Here is an 18,236-nt window from a genome sequence, read left to right as displayed (position 1 = left end):
GAAAAACTCTTTTTAAAGGGTCATTCCACCGGTGGAGAAATGAATATGTATTGAAAGTGGGTCATATATGTAGTAGAATAGTATCATAAATTTCTAATTTGGGACCTTCTTGGCCGATAAAAGGCAGAAAATGACTTTTTAGTGCTTGCGGATTGTAGACAACAATCCCCATAGTGCATTGCAATGCTCAGTTCCGCAGACCACTCCCACTACAGTAGCTAGCTTAACTGCAAGATATTTGTGCAATGAACCTGCCACTTTAGCGTGTTAACAAAATGAAAATAAACTTACTTTACAGAAAGACGACCATTTGACCCTGTCGGCTTTGGCTGACGTTGCCAGTTGACCTTAGGTATTCTAAAGTAGGTCTCCAGGACGCCGCTATCCATATGGGGTGCGAAACTCGGGTGAGCAACAACACACACGTCCGTGTCATCCTCCGATTCCGTAGCACCGCTGGAATTCTCGGCAGCAGACAGACTCTTGTTCTGTGTCCATTGGCGCACAGTGAGAGCACAGGCACCACCAATCTGCCCCAGCTTGAGCCATTGCGGGCTCCTTGTCTCGTCGGCTGTGGTGACAGCAGCTTCAGCCGCCTCCTGTTCCTCCATAGCCCTTAGCTGCTCGTCGCTATACTGTGGCTCATAAAGGCAGCCACGAACATCCGTTTCTACCATAGCTTCGTCAAAATCCAGATCCTCCATAATGCATCCATCTGCGTATTCAGTACCTTCGTCCATATTTTCAAAAAGTTTCTGCCTATCTTTGATAGGTCTGTTAGCGCATTAGGTCCAACCCCCTATGGGCGGGTTTGAAAGGGCGGGAACTAGTGCTTGTAGTCTTCACAGAAATCCCCCCCTTTTACACTTCCTCCTACAATGAAGTAAAATTACGATTTTTGCGTCATTGTAGGAGGAAGTGAAAAAGGTAAATAGAGGATTTCTCTCGTCTCAGGGGAAAATGAAAGAGTGTTGCACGACCATTCAATAGTATGACTGGATTTCTAACAATGGAAATCTTAATGCAAATGGGTGGAGTAACCCTTTAAAGTATGAAAGTATTTATTTTCTTGAGCATTGTTTTTGTTAAACTGTTGTCACTGTTTTTGTGATTCAGCTCAAACTTATATGGATACGTTAACTTCAAGCTAGTATGGTTAGCATGGAGCAAGGACTGGAGGTTTATGTGTGTGTGCATGTGCGTGCACGCGTGCAGATGTTTGTGACCATGCATAACATTGCTAAAATGAAAAATGATAATATAAAATATAGTTTTTAAACAAAAATTTTTACATGACAATAGGCTAAATAAAAGTGAATTGCCTAGCAAATTGTTCCATTCGTCATATGTGACTAACAGTGACTATGTATTTTATATCAATTTGAATATTTGACATCTGCACATAAGGCCTACTCATCTTTTACCTTTATTCATCTAGACAAATCTATAATTGTCATCTAATCAAAGCTGATGAATAAATAACACTGTAATATTATTATAACTTACATTTTTGATAATAATCATTTTGCTAACACTGACATATATTGTAATATACTGTATTTGTAACATGTTGCAACCATCCCCAAACAATGTTTCAACTGTCCCCGGGCCCTGACTCCTTACATTCAAATGCAAATTGTGAAAAATGTAGATCCTGTAATTATCTTTAAATGGTTTAGACTATTAACATACAGATGTAAGTGTATTGTATAAACAATTGGTTTATCTAATCCAAACCGTCTCTGAGTTACAGAGCCAAATGCAAAAAGTGTTGCAACTGTCCCCGGTCTCCCCTACAATATCTAATTTCACAGCATTTTAAATGCTTTATTTTATTTAGATGATGTGGATCTGGATGGATAATATCAACTGACAATCAACATCAAGATTGTGGGTTCACATTTACATTTACAAAAACTATAAGGAAAGGTCTTATGTCTTTTATTATTGCCCACACTCGTTAATTGTAAATGGTCATGTGACAAAAAGAATTTAAATAGCCTACAACTATATTCCAGGCAGTATTTCAAATATTATTAAACAAGAGGCCCAAGGCTAACTGTAAAAGAATCAAAATGATCTGGTAAAACTTTACAATAAGGTTCGTTAGTTAACATTAGTTGATGTATTAACTATGAATTAACAATGAGCAAATACATTTGTTAAATATGTATTCATCTTTGTTCATGTTAATTAATAAAAATACAGCTGTGTTTGTTCATATTAGTTCACAGTGCATTAACTAATGTGAACAAATACAACCTTTGAAATGTTGAAATTAATATTAGCTAAGATAAATAAATGCTGAAGTAGTATTGTTCATAGTACATGTTAGGTAGTTAACTAATTGTAACTAATGAACCTTATTGTAAAGTGTTAATACCAATGATCGTTGGTCTAGCCTATATAACGTCATACCACAAGAAGAATTCAAAATTCATATTCTCAGTATTTCATGTCGACTAGCCCATAGACTTGCTTCATTATAAATGTATCTATATCTTATAATAGGCTACACATTGTAATGTATTTTGTATTCAATGTGGTTCGATGTTGTTACAGTGACATACAATTGACCAAATACAATTGTTCAAGGTTGTATTAGCTACTTTGTGATATAAGCGTGCAATGATTTTACAGGATGCAATGAAAGTATAAGTGTGAGAGAGATAAAACCACAGGGGGAAATGAATACCCCCCCCCCCCCCCCCCCCCTCTCTCTCTCTCTCTCTCTCTCTCTCTCTCTCTCTCTCCTCCAAACCGCTCCTCCTCCGGCAGATGTGACGCTGGTTTGCTGACTTTCTTCTGCGCGGATCATTGCGGTTCTGCGAGGCTGTTGACGACAAACAATATCAGGCCCCGCGGATGCTTTCCATCAGGCATGAGACCCATGACTTCGGCGTTTTTTATGGGAAGGTTAAGATAACGCAAGTGGATCTGAGAGGTAACGGAGCTCAATACGACTTTCCTGAAGATTTGATTGAAGTTTTGATGTGTTGTAGCCTACTTTAAAGAGCGCTAGAATCAACAGAAAAAGTTAAATATTTATTCTTCTTGTTATTAGTAGGCTAATATAGCCTACATGTGTTAAATTGATTTATTTAAATCTAGTTTCGTTTTTAAGCGTTTCGTTTTATTCATAGAGGTGCCTTCATTGTTTTAATAGATATTTAAGTTTAGGACCATTAGTGATCTGTCAGTGTAACTTGCAGTCATTGGAAATTTCATTATGTTTTAATGAAAAGGGTTATAGGCTAATTAACAATATAGAAAACAATACAGAATTTCGATTATCTGTAGAACATAATTAGATGCATGTGTAGGCTATGTCTATCTTGTAGTTTTATAGAAGTCCATTACAAATGTGTTTCTCTTTAAGAGTCAAACTGGATTGAAACAAGCCTGTTCTCTACATCTTTGAATGTGTGTGTGTGTGTGTGTGTGTGTGTGCTCAGATCCTTCACACACAGCTTATGCAAGCATTAGTTGTTTGACCATGTGTTTAGCAGGAATGCAGAGGTTGAGGGGTCAAGGGCCACTGCTGTGACTTGCCCTATGCGGTTTCACCTTGCTTTCTAAAGAGTTATTAGGAATCCAAGAAGTGCAGTGCTAACTGGAAGGAAGTGATACATTCTTGATATCACTAAAGTTGTGATTAGATCACAATAATGAGCAACAGATGGGAGGATAATATCGGAGTAAAGACTGATTTTTTTTTTGTCTGGTGTATGTGTGTGTTTTAAGACAAGAGTAATAGTTACCGGCTGCGCTGGACACATGTCTAGACACCCCATAAAACTGGACCAGCTAATTTTCCATTTGACCAGTGGCGTGTTAGTCAGTTAGTAGGAGAGGCAGAGAGCTCACATTTCGGCTGTTGGAAAGACGCGGTTATGGTGAACTCGCTAAATATCAGTGAATTCTAAGTGTTTTCAGGCACAACAGGCATAAAAGCAGCAAACCAAAACAAATAAATAGTAAGTATTCTTTGGGACTGAACGTCTATCTGTTGAAGGTCCTGCTAATCATTCAATTTCATGAACTTTAATTTCCTTTCCCCTTTCTCAGCTGGTATGCCAAGTCAGCTATAAGTAAGCCATTCGTGGTTGACTTCCTCAAAAGTGTAAACACTGTGGCTTTGTTTATCCAAGCCAAGGAGGTCTGTGATTCCTGGCGAAAGCTATTGGTTTGCATTCCCATACATTTAAATAGCGATTGCTAGGCAAACAATTGACACCCTCAGATATTTTTTATTTTATGGAGCCAATAAAATACTGTATAAAAAAAGCACAAGACTAATTAATCTGGAACCACAGGAAAATTGCATCAAGATAATGTTAAACATTAAAATGTCCAGGCCAACTGGATGTTTCCTGTTGCTTTTGGATTTTGCAGAAAATAAGCCCTGTGGTTGACTCAACTTTTATGAATCTTTCACGTTGTGTTCTACAATCTTCACACATGAACACAACATTTATGAATTTTGAAGTCAAAATACAATCACCAGAAGTAAAAGCTAAAGTTAGGCTACAAATGAACTAGACCATGGTTGCATGACTTCAGCATCAACAATTACATCTTTGTGTTCTCTCGCATCGATTATTGCAATGCTTTGCTGGCCGGGGTTTCAAAAGCTACCCATTATAAATTACAGTTGGTTCAAAATTCTGCCGCTCGAATTCTGTCTGGAAACAGGACAAGGGATCATATCACTCCAGTATTGGAATCTTTACACTGGCTCCCTGTCAGATTCCGTGTTGATTTTGAAATACTTATGCTTACTTATAAGGCTTTGCATAGACTGGCACCTCATTATCTCTCTGAGCTTTTAACCCCTTACACACCAGCACGTGATCTCCGCTCCTCGGAAGATGGCCTTTTAATTGTTCCCCTTACTTGTTTAAAATCCATGGGTGATAGGGCTTTTTCTTCAATTGCTCCAAAACTTTGGAATTCCCTGTCAGCTGAGATTAGGCAAGCTGAAACGCTTAGTGTATTTAAATCGCCCCTTAAAATGTATTTGTTTAGGGTAGCTTTTATGATTGTTTGTAATTGTCTTATTATTATTATTATTTTTATTTTATTGGACTTTTGATTAACCCTAACCAATGTTTTTATTTCGTATTTTATTTCCATTAGTTTTTTCTTTCATTAACGCATTGTTTGTATTATTGTATGTTTTATCTTGTTTCTATTCTCGTGAAGCACTTTGAGATGTTATTTTAAAGGCACTATAGAAAATAAAGTTTATTATTATTATTATTATTATTATTATTATTATAACACCACTAACCTTCCAATAAATCGTCTATTCTTTATGTAAAATCTACAATTGTTGGAAAATCTTTAGTTTTAATGGTTTGCAAGAGCACAAGAATAAACACAACAAGGCTATAAAAGTGAACTATGAGTTGAGTTTACCTGTTCTGCGTGATGATGTATAATATCCCAGACAACCTCTGTAGTCCAATTTAGTAGAGCCCGACCGATATGGATTTTTGGGGGCCGATGCCGATACCGATAAAAAAAGCCAGATACCGATATATCGGCCGATATTATTTATGTCTATATTATAATACAGTAGCAATATTATGTGTATTATAGTACAGTAACAGTCAAAGGTTTGGACAATTTCATATTGGTGTATACAAACTTTTGATGGGTACTGTATATAGAATACACAGTATAAACAGAATAAATATAAAAGTTCTGCAATGATCACTCAAATGTGGTGATCAAACACTTGTGTGACAAAGATATGTAATGGAGGCAGGGTGAATGATAGAATGAGAATGATACATTTGAGCTGTAACCAAACTAGTTTGCATTGCATGTTAAATTATATTATATTATATTCTAAATACTGTTGCATAATCTTCACTAACGACTTTGTCTTTTAATTTAGTCACGTTATATAAAACATAACTTGTATCAATAAATATATCAAAAGTGTCACTGACAAAACCTTATTATCTTATATTTTTAGTCTTAATTCCTCTAATCTCTACCAGTGGAGGAAGAACTCAAATCTTTTTACTAAAGTAAATTTACTAATATATTAAAATCGTTTTTAATTACATATGTATGCTACAGTTCTTTTATACTATTTTAAATAAGTAGTAAGCTAAATGTACTAAATGTGAAACATAAAGTGTTATAATTATATAAATTATTGGAATATTGCTTGATGTTGTAACGTAGCGTTATAGGCAGAATGAGCTTTAACACTGTGTACACCGGACGCGGCCGTTATTGCTCGCGTCGCAACAGCTGTTTACCCGCGACCCGTTACAAAGCAGAATGGGGCATCAGTTTACTGTCGGAGATTTGTCGCTCACGCAATGCATTTTAATCAATGTTTCATCAACCAATTGCCTGGATTTAATAAATAAGAAGTAAATATATCAGACAATAATCAGGACTTCTCAGCTGCCCGCTTGCAATAGTCACAAGCTCACACAATACGTGACAGAGGCTTGTAGCAGAGAAATCAATTCTGTGAATTACACTGCACAAATCAAAAGTTATAGGCTACTACCCAGCGGATGGAGAAGGGTTGGCTCTCAACAGAACATAAAATATTCATTTTATTTTATTTTTCGTGTTCAAATTTATGAGGAAAAAACAATGTTACGGACGTGACAAGCTCTGAAAGCGGCACTAAAGTGCTTTAAAACTTTCACAGAGACCTCAAACAGAAAGCACAAATTGTATCTTAATTTTAATCAATGTTTCATCAACCAATTGCCTGGATTTAATAAATAAGTAAATATAGCGGACAATAGATAATCTCGACATGGAGGCGTCGGCGCGTGAACTGGAGGTCGTCTCATGCATAAATGAACCAAAACTCAGCGTATAAACCTGAGAAATAAATCTATATTGAAATGTCTACTTTTAAACAGAACAATTCAAAACAAAAGACTGACTGTTCTCTGCTGTAATCCGTATGAAATGTGCATTTCTCTCTGACGTGTTCACTGAAGATCGCGAGTCAGCGTTGTCAACTTTGCAGTGACACTGACTGAAAACACTTGTTTATTAATAAACAATTAAAATGTCTCCTTGCTATATTTGATGTATTCACAATCATTACTTTTGCCAGTTCTTTGTGACAGCTTTTAGGTGCTTTATTGGCAGCGCAACCCTTACATGAATCACCGCACCCGCATTTTTAAAAATATTCATTTATTGGCCATTATAAATGCCGGTACCGATAGTTAGGAAAATGCCTAACCCTAAAACAGGCAACGTGTCTCACAAGATACATAGTTTTTATTGTCTTTTTTGGGGCATAAGAACGATTTTTTTCATCAAATTATTTTATCACTTAAGACAGCCTGGTCTGTCTTGAGTATGCTGGTCACATGATTTGCTTCAAATTTTTTGTGATCAATTAGTCAGCCTGACCTAAATCCAACATGGCTGCCAGTGGTGCAGAACATTCAGATTTTGAGATAAGTAAATATATATTAAACTTACTTTTCTTCTGAAAAAAAAAAGAATACTGCTAACATTAATTGTGAACATTGTCTTAAGGTGCTGAAGGAGAAAATTAAGTGATATGTTGTTCATGTTGTTATTTAGCACGTTTTGAAATGTATGTGTCACGTTGCATACACGTGTGTCACGTTCAAAATGTATGACACGTTGCCTGTTTAGGGTATAAAAAGGGATTAAACTAGCTCTATTTAAAATGCACTATTCAAACTTACATGATTGTAATTCAAGAATGCTTTGGAATATAGACCTAGGTTTGGTCTTGTTTTAAAGAATACAGTCAGCAGATTATTGCTGAAGTGAAAGCACATCAAAAAATGAAAGTATGAAAAAGTTAAGGAAGTTTAAAACTTACATTAAATCAAATATACTGTACTTAATATTTATTCTTTTTTATAAAATATGTATTTTACAAAATATTTTTACTATAAAATTACTGTAAAATCAAAGCCATATATCTAACCAAGTTGTGTTCCAAATTTGAAGTTGATATCACAAAAATTGAAGTTCCCATGAGATTTTGTTTAGGCATAATACCAAAAATAGCCACCGGGTGACTTACATTCCATTAAATTTAATTGTATGCATTCTGCCATAACAAATTAATACATTTCTGTCCAAATATCACTTCTGTCACAAAATATGGAACCTTGAGACTCAGACCTTTCTGACAATATGTGTTTTGTCAAGATTAGAAAAGGTTTTGATCATAAATTATGAAACATGACGATGCCCAAAAGGGGAGGAGCCCATTAAAAGAATTTAGTGTACCGTTTCTATGGTAACACAACGTCCAATTTCAAAACGGGTTTCACGGGCTGAATCTTGAGTTCGTAAGCTTTCGAATGATATATAATTTGTCAACATTAGATCAGGGGAAGTATGGGATATAATTGTTTTAAACATACAGTGGCAGTAACAGTTAACAGATTAATGACTTGGTCCTTTTTCATACCCTAATCAGGCAACATATCTCAGGAGACACAAATCATAAAATCCAAAATACATCAAATTTTAAAAGAATTCTTTTGGATATGTTTTATTTAAGTCCAGATGATATAAAAAATGAAATGAAATTATTTTTTGCTTAGCATTTTCAACTCTTGCCTGTTTAAGGGCTAATATCTGCCGATAATATCGGCCCGCCGATATTAGACACTTGTTACCAAGCACCTTTTCCAAGATGCATATAATCCTCTAGGACTCTATGGAGAAAGATGGAGAAGATTCTTAGAACTAGATGGTGCAGCCATAGATATGTATACATAGATGCCAAGTCTGTGCGCCCGCCATCTTGGTACAGTTAGCGGTTCGTCACTCAATGTAAGAATCAATGATGCCACAACATTGCGCAGTTTCTGGTTGTGAAACCGTCGATATTTAAATTCCTGAAGAAATGGGATAACCTTTCACAGGTGAGAATGTGTTGGTTCCTTTTTTTTATATGTACTCAATATTACAGGTTTTTAAACTATGGTAATGTTTTAATGTTGTATTAGCTGACACATTCGTTTCAATGTATTGTGTTAGTTTAGTAAAATCATCTGCTGAAGTCTATTGCAGATATAGATAATTATACACAAGTTTAACTTCGGTTGCAGATTTGTTCTTGAGTGTTCACTGACCGGCTTTGACTGTTCCAATATGGCGGATGACTTTCGCATTGCGGCCCATAGAAACAGAGGCATTGAGGAATCTATATGTATATATATTTTCAATGGGTGCTGCATCTACCAGCAGGGCTTATACTTGGATCATGATATCCAGCCAATCCTCGAGCCCTTCGTTTGAGCATTTCAACTAACATCATTGATTCAGTTCGATGGCGTGAGTTTTGTCTGGCCAATGTACGGAAGGTTGTGAAGGAGTGTTCAAGAAAGCGGTTCAAGTACAGCAGTGGTTTACATTTCCTCAGTTATCATACAGACATGTTGACCTTTAAAGTTTTGACTAATTGTGTTTCTAATCACTGAATGTTGGGAGCTTTCAGGCATGCAGGGTTTCCATGAGCCTGTCAGGGAAAAAAACTGTATAGTGAACTTTCATCTCTGTTTAAAAAAAAAGTGCACCAACCCAGTGAGAGATCAGCCCTACAGCTGGGTCTTATTACTGCAGGCATTCAAACACTGTAGTGTAACGCAGGGAAAATAACATCTCTCTCTCTTTCTGTCTCCTCAGCTGAGAGGGAGCAAAGGGATGTGGTCTCTCAATCTCTGATGCCAGAATGAGAACTTACACCCGTGGTGCACCAACAGTGTTCTTTATAAGTGCACTGTGGATTCTGGCATCCCCTGCTCTGGCTCAAGTGGACCCCAGCGGAGGCATTGCGTTCCTTGGAGGGAACTACGAGGGAACTCACCCCATGCTGTATTTCGGCAAGACGGAGGTTGAAGAGCTGCAGCGGGTGGCAGTGGGGACGCACAAGGCTTTGGCCCGACAGATCCGGGTGGCTGGGGAGGCCATACTGGAGCGACCGGAGGAGTACCTGCCCCCCTGGAGCCCTGCTGAGTTTAGTGCCCGCTGGAATGAAGTGTATGGGAACAACTTAGGCCTGCTCTCTATGTTCTGCATGCTGTACCCGCACCGTGCCGGTGCGCTGGATGTAGCTAAGGAATACATGGAGCGCATGGCTGTGCAGCCCAACTGGTAAAATAATGTGTGTCTGAGCTTGTGTGTTTGGTGTGCTTCTTAAAGGCCTTGGATAGCGCAGCTTTGAATGATGCGTTGACGTAATTTCCACTGAAATAGGAAGCTAAGGCGGGACATATTGAATCTTTTCAAATAGCCAATAGCGTTTAGTTTACCCACAGACTGCAAGTCGTACTTACAGCACCATGGAAGCGAATCCGAGTACTGATGATATGTTGGATTCAATACATATGTGAAAGTATAAAATATTCAGACCCCTTTTTTGCATTTCGTTTGTTTCGTATGCTTAAAGGCCCACTGAAATGCCTTGGAATGTGCAGCTTTGTATGATGCGTTGATGAAATTTCCACTGAAACAGGAAGCTAAGGCGGGACATATTGAATGGCTCCTCCTCTTTTCTAATAGCCAATAGCATTTAGTTTACCTCACAGACTGCAAATCGTACTTGTCAGCACCATGGAAGTGAATCCGAGCACTGATGATACGTTGAATGCAATAGTAGGGGTGTGAATTAATTCTTCACACCCCTATTTGGTTAATTCACCCCTAATTTCATTCTTAACCAACGTACAGTTGGAAAATTGAATAAAACTCGAGCATTTGAGCAAACGAATACACATCATATTGCTCTGGCCAGGTGGTATTTATAGCATAGGGGGCAGAGCTTTAGATTCTAGAGAGCATTTGATTGGACAGAAGATGTGAAGAGAAGCTGAAGTTTGCATAATGTCATAAAAATCCACAATCCATTTTAGCGGATGTGAGGGACTGTTTCGAATGCTTATGTCTCCTAAACGCAAATGTTGTCATTGTTTTGGAACACATCAGCTTATTCATAACCGTAGGGCTAACATATTCATACTAAAAGCTAAATAACTTCAATTTTGATTTCAGGGGGATTTTAAACCCACTTCTGATAAAGATTTGATATACTTCTTTGTTCTTTGCTTAGGGGTAAAAAGAAGTTTGAAATTCCTGAGCAGCTGAAAACGTTTAGCAAACATCCCGACGCCACCCAAGCAGCTGTGACTGGCATTTCGTATGAATATGTCCTGCATGCTTTCCTCTCAATAACAAAAAAAAACACTTAATAAATAAGCAGTTAAGAATGCATTGATTATAGCGATGTTTGCATCAGCTCTAAAATTTGGCACTACAGCCAAGTCACGTCACGTCAAGTTTGTTTATGTAGCGCTTTATACAATAGATTGCTTCAAAGCAAGTAGGTTTGAATCCCGCTCGGAGCGGTGCAAGTAGAACTGGTTACATTGGTGCCGTGACCCGGAAGGGAGTGAGGCTCAGGGGTGTGAGCTATGCAAGTAAACCTCACTGCCACGGCCTCAAGAGGTTCACTAGTGATTGACACTAGTGTCTGCGGTCTTTATCGTTCTTGTTAGCGAGCCCACCTTCCATGCCAGTTGACGCTGGTTCGTATCCTGCTGGAGCAATGCCTGTATGACCAGTTACACCTGCAAGGTGCTTTAATATAAAACATTTATTAGATATTTTAGTAAAGGCTGAGCAATAATATGATCCTAAGCTTCAACTGATATGGTTTTGAGGTATTTATTCACAGTATTGTGAGCCTTTTCCCTTCATCTGCACTCGCAACACAACCCAGAACACACTTTTTAGAATTTCCCTAGATTGAACCTGGAAAACTCAAATATTCAAGTTGTCAGTTAAGACAGCACTTACTTTTTAAGTTGAAACAACATTTTTTAAGTGAAAAAGCCACAAAACACCAATTTTTTTTTCATAAGCATAAACATAAAAAGCATATTGGATTTCTTAGAACTTAAGACAATCTGTTCCAGGCTGGAACAAATATGTTCTTAGAAAACCAGATTCCAACAGGTGCATATACACTAATTTGTTATTATCTTAATTTTAATGTTGAGGAATCCAGATTGTTCTAAATGAGAGAGTGGTTATGAATTGATAAAATACACACCAAACTCTCCAAATCTGTATTTAAGGATTTGCTGCAAAACCTCTCCTATACAGCCATTTGTCACTTTCTGCAGATGTATCCTTACATTTAGATTTATACATTTGGCAGATGCTTCCGACTTGCATTGCATTCAAGGTACACATTTTTCCTTATGCTTTATAAAGATGTACTCTCACCTAGATGTGTTGCGAAATCTTCAAGTAAAGCCAAGTGCTTTTCCTAAAACCAGATGAAACACAATAAACACCTTTTATATTGGCCTACAGTTGATTGGATGTGTTATTGTTCAGAAACTATTCCAGATCCAGCGTAAGCACAAATCATGTTTGTCATTCTGCAATAGGTAAGGTCACTTAGGGCCACAATTTCTAATATATAAGCATACACCATTATTATTATTATTAAGTTGGCTTGTGAAAGCCAACTTACTGAAATCCTATTTAAACTTATTATTCTTCTTCTTCTTTTTCTTAACCAAAATTTTCTGACTCTAACTCCTCCTAGAGTTTTAACTCTACAAACTCCAAACTCGGGTCAGACCTTCAGACTGTTCTGACTCGAGTTGCTATATCTTTTCAGACTGAATAGACTTTCAGTTTTCTTAAAAATTAATATTAAAAACATAAAAATCCCATTGACTTTCATTGAACAGTTCAAATTGAGCCAAGGCTACGGTGGCCCAGTAGTGTACAACACAAAAACTCAAATCTAAACTCCCTGAAGCCATAGATTCAATTAAACAACCATTCTATATGTACTAATGAACTTATCTCTCTATCTATCTATCTATCTATCTATCTATCTATCTATCTATCTATCTATCTATCTATCTATCTATCTATTTATCTATCTATCAATCTATCTAATAATCTTTCTTTCTTTCTAACTAATCTTTTTTCTTTCTAAATAATCTATCTATCTTTCTTTCTTTCTAACTAATTTTCTTTCTTTCTTTCTTTCTTTCTTTCTTTCTTTCTTTCTTTCTTTCTTTCTTTCTTACTTTCTTTTTTTCTACTTAATCTATCTTTCTTTCTAACTAAGCTATCTTTCTTTCTCCCTCTTTCTTTCTAACTAGTCTTTCTTCCTAACTAATTCATCTTTCTTTCTTTCTTTCTAACTGATCCATCTTTCTTTCTAATTAATCTATCTATCTTTCTTTCTAACTAATCTTTATTTTTTTCTAACTAATCTTTCTTTCTTTTTAACTAATCTATCTATCTTTCTTTCTAACTAATCTATCTATCTTTCATTCTAACTAATCTTTCTTTATTTCTAATCAATCTATCTTTCTTTCTTTCTAACTAATCTATCTATCTTTCTAACTAATCCATCTTTCTTTCTAACTAATCTATCTATCTTTCTTTCTAACTAATATTTCTTTTTTTCTAACAAATCCATCTTTCTTTCTAACTAATATTTCTTTCTTTCTAACTAATCTTTATTTCTTTCTAACTAATCTATCTATCTTTCTTTGTTTCTAACTAATCTATCTATCTTTCTTTCTAACTAATCTATCTATCTTTCTTTGTTTCTAACTAATCTATCTATCTTTATTTCTAACTAATCTATCTATCTTTCTTTCGAACTAATCTTTCTTCCTTTCTAACCAATCTATCTTTCTTTCTTTCTTTCTAACTAATCTATCTTTCTTTCTAACTAATCTATCTTTCGTTCTAACTAATATATCTTTCTTTCTTTCTAACTAATCTATCTTTCTTACTAATCTCTTTCTTTCTTTCTAACTAATCTTTCTTTCTTTCTTTCTTTCTACTTAATCTATCTATCTTTCTTTCTAATTAATCTATCTATCTTTCTTTCTAACTAATCTATCTTTCTTTCTCTTTCTTTCTTTCTAAGTTATCTATCTTCCTTTATTTCTAACTAACATTTCTTTCTAACTAATCCATCTTTCTTTCTTTCTTTCTTTTAACTAATCCATCTTTCTTTCTAACTAATCTATCTATCTTTCTTTCTAACTAATCCTTCTTTTTTCTAACAAATCCATCTTTCTTTCTAACTAATCTATTTATTTTGAACAAATCTATATTTCTTTTTAACTAATCTATCTATCTTTCTTTCTAACTAATCTATCTTCTTTTTAACTAATCTTTCTTTCTTTCTTTCTTTCTACTTAATCTATCTATCTTTCTTTCTAACTAATCTATCTATCTTTCTTTCTAACTAATCTATCATTCTTTCTTTCTTTCTTTCTTTCTTTCTTTCTTTCTACTTAATCTATCTTTCTTTCTAACTAAGCTATCTTTCTTTTTCTTTCTTTCTAACTCATCTTTCTTTCTAACTAATCCATCTTTCTTTCTTTCTTTCTTTCTTTCTTTCTTTCTTTCTTTCTTTCTTTCTTTCTTTCTTTCTTTCTTTCTTTCTAACTAATCTATCTTTCTTTCTAACTAATCTATCTATCTTTCTTTCTAACTAATATTTCTTTTTTCTAACAAATCCATCTTTCTTTCTAACTAATCTTTATTTCTTTCTAACTAATCTTTCTTTCTTTTTAACTAATCTATCTATCTTTCTTTCTAACTAATCTTTCTTTCTTTCTAACTAATCTATCTATCTTTCTTTCTAACTAATCTGTCTATCTTTCTAACTAATCTATCTATCTGTCTTTCTTTCTTTCTAACTAATCTATCTTTCTTTCAAACTAATCTATCTTTCTTTCTTTCTAACTAATCTATCTTTCTTTCTTTCTAACTAATCTATCTATCTTTCTTTCTTTCTAACTAATCTTTCTTTCTTTGTTTCTAACTAATCCATCTTTCTTTCTAACTAATCCATCTTTCTTTCTTTCTAACTAATCTGTCTATCTTTCTTTCTAACTAATCTTTCTTTTTTTCTAACAAATCCATCTTTCTTTCTAACTTATCTATCTTTCTTTCTAAATAATCTATCTATCTTTCTTTCTAACTAATCTATCTTTCTTTCTAACTAATCTATCTATCTTTCTTTCTAACTAATCTATCTATCTATCTTTCTTTCTATCTAATCTATGTATCTTTCTTTCTAACTAATCTATCTTTCTTTCTTTCTAACTAATCTATCTTTCTTTCTAACTAATCTATCTATCTTTCTTTCTAACTAATCTATCTATCTTTCTTTCTAATCTATCTATCTATCTTTCTTTCTATCTAATCTATGTATCTTTCTTTCTAACTAATCTTTATTTCTTTCTAACTAATCTTTATTTCTTTCTAACTAATCTCTCTATCTTTCTTTGTTTCTAACTAATCTTTCTTTCTTTCTAACTAATCCATCTTTCTTTCTAACTAATCTATCTTTCTTTCTTTCTAACTAATCTATCTTTCTTTCTAACTAATCCATCTTTCTTTCTAACTAATCCATCTTTCTTTCTAACTAATCTTTCTTTCTTTCTAACTAATCTATCTATCTTTCTTTCTTTCTAACTAAGCTATCTTTCTTTCTAACTAATCTATCTCTCTTTCTTTCTAACTAATCTATCTATCTTTCTTTCTAACTAATCTATGTTTCTTTCTTTCTAACTAATCTATCTATCTTTCTTTCTTTCTAACTAATCTTTCTTTCTTTCTAACTAATCTTTCTTTCTTTCTAACTAATCTATCTTTCTTTCTTTGTAACTAATCTATCTTTCTTTGTAACTAATCTATCTTTCTTTCTTTCTAACTAATCTATCTATCTTTCTTTCTAACTAATCTATCTATCTTTCTTTCTAACTAATTTATCTATCTTTCTTTCTTTCTTTCTATCTAATCTATCTTTCTTTCTAACTAATCTATCTTTCTTTCTAACTCATCTATCTATATTTCTTTCTAACTAATCTTTCTTTTTTTCTAACAAATCAATCTTTCTTTCTAAATAATCTTTATTTCTTTCTAACTAATCTTTCTTTCTTTCTAACTAATCTATCTATCTTTCTTTGTTTGTAACTAATCTTTCTTTTCTTCTTTCTAACAAATCCATCTTTCTTTCTTTCTTTCTTTCTAACTAATCCATCTGTCTTTCTAACTAATCCATCTTTCTTTCTAACTTATCCATCTTTCTTTCTTTCTAACTAATCTTTCTTTCTTTCTAACTAATCTTTCTTTCTTTCTAACTAGTCTATCTTTCTTTCTAATTAATCTATCTATCTTTCTTTTTTCTAACTATTCTTTCTTTCTAACAAATCCATCTATCAAACTTCAAACTATTTTAAACTTCTTCTGGTCTATTACTATTTTAAACTCTCTGGTCTGGCTTTCTCAAGCCAACTTAAAGTTTGTCTCATCAAACTTTTTTTCTAGTTAATATTATTATTTTTACATATTATTTTAACATGTTATTTTAACACATTCCATGTTTCTAAAGCCACAAAGATTCTCTTTTTCGAAACATGTGGTTTGAGTGTACATGAACCAGGATTGCTGATTGCTGTGTTCATTGGCACTGTACCTTAAGTACTCAATACTTGCTTATTTTTCAACCATATTCCTTCCTGTACAATGTCTCCAAAATGTTCACACAGCCAAACCTGCCTCTGACGCTACTAACACAAAAGCCTCTAATGCAGTGAGTGACAGTTAGACCTGTCTTTGATGTGTCTAAACTTGTATCTGATGCTTCTTATACGCTCACATTGCCTCGTATATCGCTCGCTCTATGTCACTGATTTATTAAGATCAGTCGGTTCCTATTTGATGGCCAAACAATAACTGCAGATTTTGACCTGAACTTACAGCATATGTGGGGGAAAAAAACTCAAAAATAGGACAGTTCTACGGTTTGACCTAAAAGTAAAAAAAGAAAACAAAAGAATGCTGGGCGTCAAAGCTTTATGTAAAGAAGCTAAAAAAAACTTTCTGTAAAGAGTAAACATAGTTTTTAGTTGTTTAGGCCCTTGTCATAATCATCTGAAAGCCAAGACATGTAGCCCATAAAATTTATCAAAGGTTTAATTATTGCTGTCCCCACAATATCTAATTTCAGTGTATTCCATAAATACCAAAAAAAAAAAAAAAAACTATGGATTAACTTGAACTATGAATCACATTGACCCAGATTCCACTGTCATCATTTAATTCCAACACATTCGTTCTTTTTTTGGAAATTGTGCTCCCTCCACCTTACATAACAATAATTGCAAAACGGCTCCTCTAATCACAGTAGGTTAGGATACATCTCCAGCTGTTTTAAATCATTTAGCTAAGACAAAGTCTTCACACTTGCGAATATTCATGGATGACATTTATTCTTAATTATAAGTTTGCTCCAGTCATTGGGCAAATCTTGAGTCACAGAAATGAGTGAGTCATTGAATCATAACTCAGTCTTTAAAGGGTTAGTTCACCCAAATATGAAAATTATGTCAGTATTTACTCACCCTCATGTTGTTCAAACCCTGTAAGACCTTCGTTCATCTTCGGAACAGAATTAAGATATTTTTGAGGAAATCTGAGAGCTGGATCACTCCTCCATACTAGTCCATAGGCTTCTTCAGGGATTGAAACTTGCCAGCCCCGAAAAGTCATTAAAGACAGATTTAAAATTATTTGTTAAAATAGTCCAAGTGACTACAGTGGCTCAATCTTAAGTTTATCAAACGACGAGAATACTTTTTGTGCGCAAAAAATAATAATATTTATTTCAACTATTCTTTTCCTTCTCTCTGGGCCTCAAGTAATTTAGTGTAATTGCGTAAGCTTCTGTTGTTGTACGTCACACACATCATCCACATGACCAGCGTCGGCCAATAGTGAGCCTACGTGTGACTTAGCTCTACGCAATCATACTAAGTTAACTGACTCCAGGCCAACAGAGAAGGAAATGAATAGTTGAAATAATGTCGTTATTTTTGTTTGTTTTTGCGCACAAAAAGTATTCTCGTCGCTTGATAAACTTAAGATTGAGCCACTGTAGTCACTTGGACTATTTTAACAATGTCTTTAATGACTTTTCGGGGCTGGCAAGTTTCAATCCCTGAAGAAGCCTATGGAGGAGTGATTCAGCTCTCAAATTTCATCAAAAATATCTTAATTCGTGTTCTGAAGATGAACGAAGGTCTTACGGGGTTGGAACAACATGAGGGTGAGTAAATACTGACAGAATTTTCATTTTTGGGTGAACTATCCCTTTAAGTCATGGGATGATTCTGTGTAATGAATTA

At 34.6% G+C, this 18,236-nt stretch overlaps 1 protein-coding gene across 2 annotated transcripts in view; it reads left to right on the top strand.

The window, feature by feature from the left end:
- The first annotated feature begins 2,776 nt into the window (after positions 1-2,776).
- dse (dermatan sulfate epimerase) overlaps positions 2,777-18,236 on the top strand; it is a 55,701-nt gene continuing 40,241 nt past the window's right edge. For both annotated transcript variants that reach the window (XR_013199943.1, XM_077220224.1), the window contains exons 1-2: positions 2,777-2,944; positions 9,679-10,146. Coding sequence is in view for 1 of the 2 variants with exons in the window: in XM_077220224.1 (XP_077076339.1) it covers positions 9,725-10,146 (422 nt within the window). In the remaining variant the exon portion in view is untranslated. The remainder of the gene's footprint in view (positions 2,945-9,678; positions 10,147-18,236) is intronic.

Source organism: Siphateles boraxobius, unplaced genomic scaffold, assembly GCF_051911475.1.
Source record: "Siphateles boraxobius isolate OS27281-9 unplaced genomic scaffold, OSU_SipBor_1 8, whole genome shotgun sequence".
NCBI classification, from domain to species: Eukaryota; Metazoa; Chordata; class Actinopteri; order Cypriniformes; family Leuciscidae; genus Siphateles; species Siphateles boraxobius.
The sequence above is the reverse complement of the archived record's forward strand: the minus strand, read 5'-3'. Positions and strand labels throughout refer to the sequence as shown.